Source organism: Lissotriton helveticus, chromosome 12, assembly GCF_964261635.1.
Source record: "Lissotriton helveticus chromosome 12, aLisHel1.1, whole genome shotgun sequence".
In the NCBI taxonomy this organism is placed as follows: Eukaryota; Metazoa; Chordata; class Amphibia; order Caudata; family Salamandridae; genus Lissotriton; species Lissotriton helveticus.
In genome coordinates, this window is record NC_136073.1 from 644,244,466 (window position 1) to 644,258,897 (window position 14,432).

General features: G+C 47.6%; 1 protein-coding gene across 2 annotated transcripts in view; it reads right to left on the bottom strand.

The window, feature by feature from the left end:
- The window catches only part of ZDHHC1 (zDHHC palmitoyltransferase 1), a 658,528-nt gene that overhangs the window by 608,570 nt on the left and 35,526 nt on the right, over positions 1-14,432 (bottom strand). For both annotated transcript variants that reach the window (XM_078670152.1, XM_078670151.1), the window contains exon 2: positions 3,835-4,053. In XM_078670152.1, the coding sequence (XP_078526278.1) occupies positions 3,835-4,053 (219 nt within the window). The remainder of the gene's footprint in view (positions 1-3,834; positions 4,054-14,432) is intronic.

Below are 14,432 nucleotides of genomic sequence, written 5' to 3' on the forward strand. Positions count from 1 at the left end.
ATGCGGAGCTAAATTACTCCTTTCGTGATGAAAAGTATCAGCCTAAATCAAGATCCTAGGTGCAATACATGGGGTGGGGGATAATTATTTGTTAGTCACACTTATTGTGGTGAGTCCCATGGATAGAGATGTTCAGAAATGGACTGAGAAGCAAGCTTATATACGTACTAAGGATTAAACTCGTCATGGCATAGTAGTTATACTGATGATTCATGAAAATAGAGCGAATTCTGTGCAAACCAGATGTGTGAGAACAGTGTGCTTGAACATAAGTACAATGAGATTACAGTATTTTTTCAATCCATTGAATGCCTTACAGTTCATGTTTTCCTCTATCAATATTGAATTCCTTAGAAACCTGTGTAATAAAAAACAAAGTTGCTTTACGTTGGAGTGGCCCTAGTAAAGTGTTCTTATATTCTTCATTCACATCCCCATCCTTGCACAGATTTAGGGACCAACTAAAGTTGATAATATTTTAATCTGGACAGCCTTTGGTTTGCAATGTTACTAAACAAGTCCCATAAAAATAGTTTGTTGTTTTGCAATAGTTGACCCTATTTCTCAATGCCTTCTTCCAATAGTGGGGCCGACAGACTATTCTTAAGGCAAGCAGGCATGCCTGGAGAATTTCAAATAGGGGCACTGGCACTATAATACGGGATCTTGAGTCTTCCTGAACTGATACCATAATTCGCAGGCAGATCTCAGAACATTTAGTTTGACTTTATTGAAATATTTGGGATGCCCAAACATAAAGAAAACCGTTGCCGCCCTGGGGGACATTTTTAGACATGGCTTGGAGAAAAGGAGGGAAACAAGAGGATCCAAACAAGAGAGATCTTACATCTTTAGTTGGAAAGCTCAGCAATAAAAACGATAAATCAGAACTAGCGATACCCCTGAGTATTTTTGTTTTGAGTATCTTAGTTTCCTCCAAACAATCCTCATCCCTTTATTGGAACAGAGAAAGCTGGTTATATCGACTTCTATAGCTTCTAGTGCTTTAAGATTAAAAGATAAAGGAACGCATCAAGAATAAATATGTACATTTTGGCAAAATTGACATTTTTACCAGGTTAGAGCGACCCAAAATTTAGTGGGAGACTAGCCCATGATCTTAGTAGAGTTCCTGTCTCTTTCCTTTTTAACTCAAGATTTACCTGGGTCAATCTATTGATGTTATGTGTAATTTGTACACCTAAATATCTAATTTGTTGTTTAACCAATGGGACTACTTGATTGTGTATTCCAGGCCATGATTTCGTTTGGGAATTAGTTAAATACCTGGAAATCCTCCCGAAATCCACCAAATGTTGCTCCAACCTCGGCAAGATGTTAGGACTTTCCCATGTAAAGATCATCAAGTCATCCGCATAGCGGGCTACTTTTTTCACCTACCCCTCCCATTCAAACGGAGCAAATATTTCACTAGCCCTGATGTTACAAGCCAATAGTTCTATATATAGGTCAAAAAGTAAAGAGGAAAGGGCACATCCCTGTCTAGTTCCCCGCTCCAACTTGATTGAATTAGTTAGATTTCCATTCACTACTATCCTCGCTGTAGGGGTCTTACACATATTACTAATGGCCCTTGCAAATTTGTCCCCTAGCCCAAAGATGTGAATCATATAGCGGAAACTGGGCCAGCTCATCCTGTCAAAGGCTTTGGCCGCATTGAATGCAAAGATAGTAAGAGGTAGTTTAGTAGCTGAGGCGATGTCAATTGCACCAATCAGCTCATGAGGTAAATCATGCAGCTGATGACCCCTAATAAATCCCTCTGATCAGGTTTAACCAGAGAGCCCATCAAAGGATTCAACCTCCCTGCTAAAATTTGCGCAAAGATTTTACAGTCGCAGTTCAATAGGGAGATGGGCCTATAGGACTCGCATCTTTTTGGGTCTTTGGTAGGCTTCAAAATTAGGGCGACAGCCACCTCTCCCCAAGATTAGGAATCGGAGTATCATTGGAGAAAATACTATCAAATAATTTCACTAAGACAGGGGAAAGTTCCTCACCAAGAGAAATAAAAAACTCATTAGGTATACCGTCTAGCCCTGCGGCCCTACCTATTTTTAGATGTTTCATTGTAACCTTAGGTTCTTCTAGGGAAATATTTTCGTTCAACTGTAGAGCTTGGTCGTCAGCCAGTGAAGGTAGTGTTCTTCTATCAACATAATTTTTAATTTAAGAGTCAGATACTACCTGATCTTCTGTATCACGCTTGGAAGAGGGACTCGAATGCTTGCTCTATTTTGGTGTTCTCCAATCAAACCTCCCCTGATTCTGCATTGGCAATCTCCTTAATTATATTCCTTGTGTGGTTGAAGCGAGATTTCCAAGCAAGAAGCCTCCCACATCCTTCTCCATATTCATAATTAGCTAATTTGCTAGCCTCCCATCTCCTCCTAGTGATATTATCTAAATAATCTGCTAGGGCCCGCCTTTTGACTATGACCTGCTCTTCATTATCTTCTTGGGTAGCATTTCCACTGAGGGCTCTGGCTATTAGTAAAAGGAGAGGCCCCACTAATGCCTATTGAGGGGCCCTGGAGAAGAGACCTGCCTTTGAGCGACGTAACATCTTTATGGCAAGTATTGATGCACACTTTATGGAGTGTTGTTAAAGCTGCCCCTCTTAGGAGAAACCACCTGTTTACACTCCATAGAGCTTACTGGACCCCAAAGAGGCTCACAAAGCTAGGGGGTGAAGGTCTGCCTGAAGTGCGCCTTGGGGAACGTGGACGATTTGCATATGATTCGGCAGTGTCCGCGGATCCAGGGCTTTTGGTACAACGTGGGTAAGACTATCTCAGAGGTCCTGGGGCAAGATATCAAGGTAAGCCTGGCTTTGGGTATCTTTGGAGTACGACCAGAGGAGAGTCTGAGCTGTAAGCTTTCCATGCTCCAAGCCTCGCTGTTATTTGTTTTAATCCTTCTAGCAAGAGAAATTTGTCTAAAATGGGTATTGTCTCCGCCCCCAGTATTTTTGGAATGGGTTGCCTCAGTTAAAAGAGTTTATAATTTGGATCAGGGTTGTTCATCAAGAAAAAGAACCAGATTTTGGGGGCCTAGGAGGATTGGGCTAGCAAACTCGATAACTCAACTCCCTAAAAATAGTCCAATGATTACGAAATAAGTGAGAATAAGGGAAGGAGGCTGAATCTGGGGAAGGTTGCTATGCTCCTCCTCATCTCCTCCCCCAGGAGTCTTGTGGTTGGCTATTCTAGGAACCTTAGAGGTGATAAAATAACACACAAGGCTGTGAACTCCCTCTGTATGAACCGGGAAAGAGCCTTTAACTGCTTAAAAACAATCCACTTATTCATGAATGAGGACAAAACAAACAAAATAATAAAAAAAAGTTGCAAAATGAGGGCACTGGCAAAAGTAACTGTTAAAATCATAACTCATGCAAATTGAAAATGCTGATCAAAATGCTGGCCTGAAAATAACCCGCAAATGAACAGAAGCTCTCGGGAGACCTGACACATATTGCTATAACATGGAAGACCGTGTACTCAGATTCTACAATTCTACCATGCTTAAATATGATTCTGTATGACACCAAATTGAACTAATGGATTGTTTTACATGACAAGTCGATTGCTTTAACACCTCATTACATGGACAAGCTTTTTTTCATCAGAATGTACACAATCCTGTAAATAAAGTAATGTTAAAAGAAAAGTCCACATTCCTGTAAATAAAGTATTAATGTTAACATTTCATACACTGGTAAAGTTGTGAGCCTTCTAAGTAGGAGTATTAGTAAAGGTGTCTCTGGAGGGTATGTGAGAAACCACATCTCTTTCCATTACAAAAGGATACAATGTAGCCAGCAGGCACCCAGTGATGAGGCAGGAGTGGTATAAGAATGCCGAAGTAGACCACAGAGAAGAAGAAGTAGGTGAGCCAGGCGAGTATCTGTAAAGGGTGTGGAGGCCAGCTCCACCCATTTGTTCTGCAGGTCTGTGGGGGTTCCTCAGAGTGTGTCTGTGCGCTCTGCTCTGGTGCTGTCTTATTATGGTGTTTAGTGCAGATGTTCATCTAAAAAACAAAGACAGTAAAATTATGCCACTGATTATTACACGGAAATCCAAATAATGATGATGCTCGTCAGAATGAGCGCTTCATGAGACTTCACAAAAGATACTTTCACTGTACTGCAGCCCCTTTGTTAGGTCTCGCCTGTCGATGCGCATGCGCATCGAGCAAGGCGAGAGTATTGCGAGTTATCCACTCTTTATCCACACTGCAAGGAATCGTGGCGATTCCTTGCAGTGCCCGTGACTTTTAAGGTCAATGCGCATGCGCATTAAGCTTATGCGCATGCGCATTGACCTTAAAAGTCACGGGCGCGTGCATGTCCGTCTTTGTTTACCCGCTCCGCCCCCTCCCGCCGTGTCGCCTTGCCTACTCTCTTCCACAGCCTCCCCCAGCTCCGCCCCCTCACTACTTGATTGCACGGCCGCTAGGCCGTGCCTCCCCTACTCTCCTCCCCCCTCCTCCTCTCCTCCCCTGCCTGCCTGGGGTAATATCAGCACGAAGCCAGAGAGCAGGTCTGTCGGGACTGGGTGCCCGTCTCCGAGCTGCAACCAGGCCGCTCACCCCCCACCCCCATTACCCGACGGCGTAGGCACCAATCTCTCCACACTTCCGTGCCTCAGCCTGAAAGCGCCATCCCGACGACATTTATTTAAAATGAAAATGACGGTTAATTTTTATATATTCGTACCCGATGTGGGCCCAGCTCTAGGTACACAAAGTTAATGCCCCAATTCAAGTGCGCCTCTCCACCCTACTACAGTAGGAAGATCACATTACTTCCTGTCATTAGGGGGCACCAAGTTCTCAATTCGGGTAAGAAAATAGAACCTCAGCTCGACTTGGAAGTTAACCATGACTATTCGCGATCATGCAATAAATTGAGGCCCGGAATGGAGCCACCGTGCTTATACCCGCTGGATTTCGTCACCCTCACATGCTCACTCTTGCTCGCCCTGGGATGGGGTATGAGGGTCGGGCTCACCTCGATTGAAAGTCTCCGGCGTCGCGAGGCATATCTGAGCTCACTCAGTCCGTCTTGGGAGCGGCGATCTTGAGTTGTTGCCGGGGGCGCCTCACTCCCTCGTCGGACTCATCCCTCCGTTTCATGGGGCCGTCGCTCCAACTTCAACAATCCACTATATTTTAAAATGGTGTCCTGAATGCGCTGCCCTTGGACGCCCCTCCGTCCAGTGCCAGATTGGAAGTGAGACCGGTTTCAGATTTGGAGCCGCCCCCCCCCCCAGGCCAAGTGCAGATCTGGTGTGAACTGGATTAAAACGGTAGGCCCAGGAGCCGCCTCTCCCCTCAGGAAGTGCGCTCCCTGGGTGCCCTTGTGTGGGAGATGAAAGAGACGGGAGGGGGGCAATTCAGAGGTTCACTTCCAAAGCTAAACTGATTAGAAGTATTGTGCGAGGGCCTGAGACCTGCAGGGGGTCTGTGTGCAGCCCAGCCCCCTATCCCGGCTCACCCCAGTTCACACCTGGGGCTATGGAGATACCAGTGTGTCCCAGCCCCCTCTCACACCTATCGGTGCATACAGTGTCCAGCACGGAAGATGGGCACAGCCAACACGTTCAGCACAATAAAGATGGCGCTGATAAGAAGTCCCAAAATAAAACCAACCGACAATTCAAACGCAGGGCGTTGATCCCAGGCCAGTGCCCTACAAGGACCAATCACTGACGGTGCTGATACTGGACAGATTTGCAAACTGCAACCAGGCCCGTGCCTCGGCGTTGACCTTAATGAAACTCAACATAGACTACACCTGGGCAGTGCTGCAAGGGGCCGTCCACAAATTGCACCTTACTCCGTCTGACCCACTTACAAGGAGCTATCTAAAAATTGCACCCTGCCCATCTTCTGGACAGTGTTACAGGAAACGTCGTCTAACTGGACCTGCTGCTTCCTCTGGGCATTGCTGCAAGATCAGTACAGAAACTGCACTCTATTCCACTTGCCCCCTACCGCAAGGGGCGATATAAAAACTGCACCATGCATCTTACCCGAACAATGATGCATGCTGCATCTTAAGCCTTATCTGAGCATTTGTTCACGGGGCAGTTAACAGAATCCAATTACACATAACTCCGCCTGACTCCTGCTGCAAGGAGCCACATCCAAACTGTACCATGCTTGCAGCTGCAGGAGGCACGCCAGTCCAGGGGCTCTGCCTTGTACGGAAACATGATGGGTGCATGTACCCATAAACTAATTCCGGGCAAAACTGCACGGGCCCAGCTGCAGAGTGCTGCCACAGGTCCACATGTGCACAGCAGAGGCCACGTATTTGCTAACTGCTCATTCACAGCTGCCCAGGGTCGGACTGGTTTATAGGCAGGGCCACTGGTATTTTGAGACAGGAGCGGGCCAAATTATGCGGCAGAGTTGAGTAAATTGTGCGGCAAGGAAAGGAAAATTATGCAGCATAATGTGGTACATTTGTTAATAGTTTCACTACTTTATTTTGTACTTTCACACTTTTTAACATTGTCTGGGCATTGGGTGCACATCATTAGGACCAGTTTAACACCCAAATATAGCAATAAGAAACAGAAAGGTGACCTGGCAAAAGGCGCTCCACTGCACGGCAACATGTGTCACTGCGTTTTTAGTAACTTTTGAAACATTTACACTAGAAACAACATTTGTTTTGTTAAAATCTACAGATAATGTGGAAAATGCAGCAAATCTATAATTAGGTGGAAATTGTCACAACTGCACAGTTGCATAATTTCAGTGGCCCCGCTTATGGGGCAACAAGGCAGTACCAGATGGGCTGATCTGACAGGTCAATGTGAGGACCATTTTTTGTTGTTGTTTGTGGACAACTACAGGTCACAGAATTCAAAGAAAAAACCTGGACTGAAGCAGCACATCACATATGGACCAGGGAAACATGGCAGGGTAAACTCCTAAGTCTGTATTTTCTGACAAAATGGAAAGTATTGCTACACCGCACTGCACTACGCTATAAAACTTTGCTTTTTACAGAGTTCTCAAGTTTCCCAGCTCCATACATGATTAGCTCATCCAATAGAAGTTTTATCCTTTGCCGTCTGGGATTTGTAGTACTGTTGATTCTATTATAAAATCAGGATTGCAAGTGCCAAAACACAAAGAAAATAATCTGAACAGGATAACCTACTCACACTTGGACCTAGGAAACTTGAAAGCACTACTGTCTACGAGCTAAGTCTTGGCATTGACACGGTGCATTGCTCTCTAGTTTCCCAGGTGTATCCGAGAGTTGGGCTTGAAGTACAAATTTATTCTTTGACTTCTGTGACTTATAGTCCTGATGTTGTGTTGGGCTAAACATGACTACAAACAGAGGTATTGCGAGTTATCCACTCTTTATCCACACTGCAAGGAATCGTGGCGATTCCTTGCAGTGCCCGTGACTTTTAAGGTCAATGCGCATGCGCATTAAGCTTATGCGCATGCGCATTGACCTTAAAAGTCACGGGCGCGTGCATGTCCGTCTTTGTTTACCCGCTCCGCCCCCTCCCGCCGTGTCGCCTTGCCTACTCTCTTCCACAGCCTCCCCCAGCTCCGCCCCCTCACTACTTGATTGCACGGCCGCTAGGCCGTGCCTCCCCTACTCTCCTCCCCCCTCCTCCTCTCCTCCCCTGCCTGCCTGCCGCTAGAAAGCAAACAAAATGTTAGCGGTAGCAAGCAGCAGTATTGCTCGATACCCCGACCTCTTCCGGTGAGAATATTAATGGTGTTATGCTTTGGCGACTTTAAGAACGGACACATCTTTCTTGTCGGATAATGATTTTGTCCCTTTGTTTATTATATATGTCGGAGTGTTCCCGGCTTCGAGTAAACAGCTGACACCTATCCTGAGCAGGCCCAGCTGTCCCGTCGGTGACCAGCCGTTACCATTCCTCAGTTTAGATTTCAAGTTTATTAAATAGAAGGCGCTCCCGTACTTTCCACCTCTCGAGTCCCAGCGCCGCCGCTGTCGCCGCGCAGCTCGTGTGCTGCCAGGTTCATTATCCCTTCGGCTCGATGCTTCCCACGTTTGATTGCAGCTCCCATGGAACGCGTTGGGCCCACTGGTGAAACCCGATCTCCCGCCTTCTCAGGAGCTTGTGTTCCAGCCGCGTCGTTTGTCCTCCCCTACTCTCCTCCCCCCTCCTCCTCTCCTCCCCTGCCTGCCTGCCGCTAGAAAGCAAACAAAATGTTAGCGGTAGCAAGCAGCAGTATTGCTCGATACCCCGACCTCTTCCGGTGAGAATATTAATGGTGTTATGCTTTGGCGACTTTAAGAACGGACACATCTTTCTTGTCGGATAATGATTTTGTCCCTTTGTTTATTATATATGTCGGAGTGTTCCCGGCTTCGAGTAAACAGCTGACACCTATCCTGAGCAGGCCCAGCTGTCCCGTCGGTGACCAGCCGTTACCATTCCTCAGTTTAGATTTCAAGTTTATTAAATAGAAGGCGCTCCCGTACTTTCCACCTCTCGAGTCCCAGCGCCGCCGCTGTCGCCGCGCAGCTCGTGTGCTGCCAGGTTCATTATCCCTTCGGCTCGATGCTTCCCACGTTTGATTGCAGCTCCCATGGAACGCGTTGGGCCCACTGGTGAAACCCGATCTCCCGCCTTCTCAGGAGCTTGTGTTCCAGCCGCGTCGTTTGTCCTCCCCTACTCTCCTCCCCCCTCCTCCTCTCCTCCCCTGCCTGCCTGCCGCTAGAAAGCAAACAAAATGTTAGCGGTAGCAAGCAGCAGTATTGCTCGATACCCCGACCTCTTCCGGTGAGAATATTAATGGTGTTATGCTTTGGCGACTTTAAGAACGGACACATCTTTCTTGTCGGATAATGATTTTGTCCCTTTGTTTATTATATATGTCGGAGTGTTCCCGGCTTCGAGTAAACAGCTGACACCTATCCTGAGCAGGCCCAGCTGTCCCGTCGGTGACCAGCCGTTACCATTCCTCAGTTTAGATTTCAAGTTTATTAAATAGAAGGCGCTCCCGTACTTTCCACCTCTCGAGTCCCAGCGCCGCCGCTGTCGCCGCGCAGCTCGTGTGCTGCCAGGTTCATTATCCCTTCGGCTCGATGCTTCCCACGTTTGATTGCAGCTCCCATGGAACGCGTTGGGCCCACTGGTGAAACCCGATCTCCCGCCTTCTCAGGAGCTTGTGTTCCAGCCGCGTCGTTTGTATGGCCTTTCTCACTTTCACCGGCTAATGCTTTATTTATGTAGCGTGCTGTCAGCACTGGAGGCTGCAGCAGCCGGTTCCACGCGTTCTTGCAGCTTTTGTTAATGCAGGAGAGGTGATTGAGGCGCTGCGCATGTTCACCCTCTCACGTCCCCCTCGCCCCACAGACCCCAGCCAAGGGAGCTCCCAGTATAGAGCGGAGGGGCCCCTCAAATTCATCCTCTCCCCTCCCCCTCGCCTCACAGACCACGGCCAAGGGAGCTCACATTGTAGAGCGGAGGGGCCCCTCATGTTTATCCTCTCACGTCACCCTCAACCCCTCACCCTCACTCACCCTCAACCCCTCACCCTAACTCACCCTCACCCTCACTCACCCTCAACCCCTCACTCACCCTCTCACCCTCAACCCCTCAACATCAACCCCTCACCCTCACTCACCCTCACCCTCACTCACCCTCACCCACCCTCACTCACCCTCACCCTCACTCACCCTCACCCACCCTCACTCACCCTCACCCTCACTCACCCTCACCCACCCTCACCCTCACCCTCACTCACCCTCACTCACCCTCACTCACTCTCACCCTCACTCACCCTCACTCTCACTCACCCTCAACCCCTCACCCTCACTCACCCTCAACCCCTCACTCACCCTCACTCACCCTCACCCACCCTCACCCTCACTCACCCTCACTCACCCTCACTCACCCTCAACCCCTCACCCTCACACAGTGCAATAGGTCTCGGAGCATTTGAGTTAGAGCTTTTAGAAATGTTTATGGCTTTTTTTTTTAATTCTTTAGCATTGGCTACAGGAAACAAAAATGCTAAAGATTTACACAAAAACCCATAAACAATTCTAAAAGCACTAACTCTAATGCTGCGAGACCTATTGCATTTCCAATGCTTGTTTTTATTATTCACTGCTCTACATAAAATAAATAGATATTAAGGATATATTAAAATGTCTGCAACAGTGACTCACAGTTCCACACGTAACAATGCCATCGATAAACTACCCCATAGCTCTAGCCATCACTTTAGAGGAGGTACACTGTGCAATAAAAGCCAGTAAGTGAGGAAAGGTTCCCGGCCCCGACGGGGTACCTATAGATCTTTTTAACTTTAACACTGACTTACGGGCCCACTTTTAACACAAGTGTTAGCGGCCTGCTGTGCAACTGGATGAAAAAAACCTGGCCCGAATCTATTGTGGTTCCTATATTAAAAAAAGGCGGCAGGCAGAATCCAGCGTGCTACCGCCCAATATCGTTGCTGGGTTCTTTGGTCAAGGGTGCAAGCGTATAGTGCTCAACCGGCTTCAAGAATGGGCAGAGGACAACAATGTTTTATCAGACCTTCAGTTTGGTTTCCGGGAGGGTTTGGGTACACTTGAACACAGACTCAATCTCAATATTTTAATGGAAAAGTACACAATGTCAAGAAAGGGAAGATTGTACTTGCCTTCGTAGACCTTACGGCCGCCTTCGACTGTGTTGTCCATGAGAAATTATGGAATATTCTAGCCAGTATGGGGTGGAGGCACCATTAATTCACTTCCTAAGGCAGTTGTATAGTAATGCACAGGCCCAGGTTCGGTTCTAAAGGAGAATGTACAGCACTGTTCAAAGTGGAGAAGGGGGTTAGGAAGGGCTGCGTCCTGGCACCTTTTCTATTTAGCCAGAAACCGGTCCTAGGATGCTTGATTCCGGTCCAGGGAAGACATGGCTTGGCAGTTCGGGCTAGACTGTTCCCATGAGGCACAGGGTCAAGACCGATTTGCATATGGCCATGTCTGAACTGGGGTGGCTTGGTGAGCAAAATAACGATGGATTAGACCCAGATCTGTGACTGGGGGTGAATGTTTTGCCATTGTGCAACATTCCGTCCATCATCTTGTGTATTTTGCTGTTCACCCTATGTGGGAAGGGTATACCCAGACGTGGGTCCCTTGCTCACTAGGCCACTGGAGTCAAGCTATCCTGGCTGAAGACGGCTGATAGCCAGAAACCGGTCCTAGGATGCTTGATTCCGATCCAGGGAAGACATGGCTTGGTAGCTTGGGCTGGACTGTTCCCATGAGGCACAGGGTCAAGACTGATTTGCATATGACCATGTCTGAACTGGGGTGGCTTGGTGAGCAAAATAACGATGGATTAAACCCAGATCTGTGACTGGGGGTGAATGTTTTGCCATTGTGCAACATTCCGTCAATCATCTTGTGTGTTTTGCTGTTCACCCTATATGGGAAGGGTATACCCAGACGTGGGTCCCTTGCTCACTAGGCCACTGGAGTCAAGCTATCCTGGCTGAAGACGGCTGATAGCCAGAAACCGGTCCTAGGATGCTTGATTCCGGTCCTGGGAAGACATGGCTTGGCAGTTCGGACTGGACTGTTCCCATGAGGCACAGGGTCAAGACTGATTTGCATATGGCCATGTCTGAACTGGGGTGGCTTGGTGAGCAAAATAACGATGGATTAAACCCAGATCTGTGACTGGGGGTGAATGTTTTGCCATTGTGCAACATTCCGTCCATCATGTTGTGTGTTTTACCTTTTCTATTTACATTGTACACCAATGGCTTGGAGCAATCCTAGGTAGAGAAGTGCTGTGATCTACCTCAGATATCTAGCCGCCTTCTACCTGTCCTTCTCTACGTGAACGACGCTGTAATAATGGCTTGAACACCAATGGGTCTACCACGGGCACTTGATAATTACAATGAGCATATGACAAACGTAGGCCTGAGAGTGAACACTACCAAAAGCTTTTATAATAAGATGTGGGAAAGGCAGTATGCAGTGCAGAGATATTTACATTGATAGTAAAAAGGTGGAAACTACCACTACATCCCCCTCTCTAGGCATTTTATTCGATCACAAGGGATCATGGTGCCAGGCCGTCAGATTAGAAAACTACTCTTTATGAGAGCAATGACAGCCCTGGTTAACTTTTCAAGGAAACTAGGAAGAAGCCCCCCAGTTGAGCTGCTCCATATTTATCGAGCTAAATGCGTTAGTACAGCCATATACGTGCCGGAATATGGGGATACTGTAATGTAATTCGAATCCAGAAGGTTGAGAATGCCTTTTTAAGATTTTTGCTAGCGGTCCCACGTAGCACTTCAACCTACTTATTATTATTATTATTATTATTATTATTATTTAATCTTGTAAAGCGCGTAGTCACCCGGAAGTATCCCAGCGCTGAGGAACCTAGAAGACAGGAAACTGAGGACTAAGGCTGAGTTTACGAGAAAAACATAGGGGTTAGGGGAAAAGATGTGTCTTTAATCGTTTCCTAAAACGGAGGTATTGGGGATCCAGACGAAGACCCCGAGGGAGGGAGTTCCAAAGACGGGCCGCATGGACCGAGAACCGTCTTCCTCCTGATCGTGCTTTCCTAAACCTTGGGGTATTGATCAGATTTTCTGCATTAGAGCGAAGGGATCTTGTGGCTATATAGGGGGTAATGAAATTCCGGAGAATTGGAGGGCCTTGATTGTTCAAGGTTTTGTGCACCAGACACAGGGCCTTAAATTTAATTCTCTCCCTTATGGGGAGCCAATGCAGGAGTTTGAGGGCAGGCTTGGCCGATGATCTGGCCGGGGTGTTGGTAATGATCCGGGCAGCAGTATTCTGGATCCTCTGCAGTTTATTCAATGTTGCTTCCGGTGCACCCAAATAGATCGCATTACTATAGTCCAGTCTAGATATGATAAGACCCTGGACTAATAGTTTCTGCGATTTCGGAGGAAGGAGGGGCAGGACTTTCCTCAGGGATTTTAGCAGACCGAAACAGGTCCCTACGACCTTTTTCGCTTGTGGGGCGAATGAAAGTTCCGAGTCGATCCAGACACCCAAACTTTTCACCTCTGTCTTTGGGTCTGGGGGGGGTCCTAGACATGTTGGCCACATGTCCAGAGGAAGTGAGGTTCCTTTTGGACCGAGTACAAGGACCTCGGTTTTTGCCCCGTTTAATTTTAGCATTGAAATGTTCATCCAGTGATGGACCTGCGTGAGGCAGTTAAGAAGATCGGCTTTCTGTTGTTTAGGATGGGACAGTGACACCACTAATTGTGTGTCATCAGCATAGCTGATGACACTCACTCCGAAAGGGGTGATGACCTCCTCCAATGTGGACATATAGATGTTGAATAATGTAGGGCTCAGGGAGGAGCCCTGAGGCACACCACATTGGAGGGGCATTTCGGAGGAACGGGCGTTCTTCTCCCAGATCTGATAAGATCGTTGTGTCAAGAAGGATGAGAGCCAGGATATGGCTGTGCCTTCTAGACCAACTCTTGCAAGCCTTTCGATGAGGAGCTGGTGGTCAACAGTGTCGAACGCTGCACTAAGGTCGAGGAGGATCACTGCCACTGATCCTCCACCATCTAGCAGCGTTCTGGCTTCCTCTACCGCCGCCAGGAGGGCGATGTCCGTGCCCTGTCCAGGTCGAAAGCCCGTCTGGGAGTTTTTCAGTTTGTTGTTAGCCTCTAGATATTGCGAAAGTTTCTTATTGATGAGTTTTTCCGCAATTTTACTTACTCCTGGGAGTAAGGAAATGGGCCGATAGTTCGCCAGGTTTTCGGGGTCCAGAGTGGGTTTCTTCAGTAAGGCCTTTACCACCGCCTTCTTCCAGCTCTGGGGCACAACTCCCTGTTGAAGTGACGTGTTAATCAACTGAGTAAGGGCCGGGATGATAGAAGGGGCTACCTCTTTAAGAATCCGAAGAGGAGCAGGATCTCTGGGGGAACCACTCTTCATAGAGTTAAGCGTCGTCCGCACTTCATCTGGGGTGACCTGGCCCCATGTGGATAGGCCGGTGGGAGAAGTCGGGTATGGAAAAACGGTTTCTTCCCTCGGGCATAGGGGAGGAATTGAATCCAGGATTAATCGGATTTTGTCCTGGAAAAAGTTAGCCAGTTGTTGGCATTTCTCTTGGTCAGCTTTAGGGTCAGAGGGGGGTCCACGATCTTGTTCTGGTGGTTTTGAGAGTTCTTTTAGGATAGCAAATGCTTCCTTCCCGGAGCCACCTGCTCTCTCTATTCTCTCCTACATCTGCAAAGCATTACTAGGGTTACCATATATCTCAGATATAATAAAAGCTCAACCGGTTCTGCTATGGCATCGGGTTTGGTCCTCAGCTAAAACAGCATTTGATCGCAATGTCATAAAAGATAGCCTCAAACCAGATCATTCA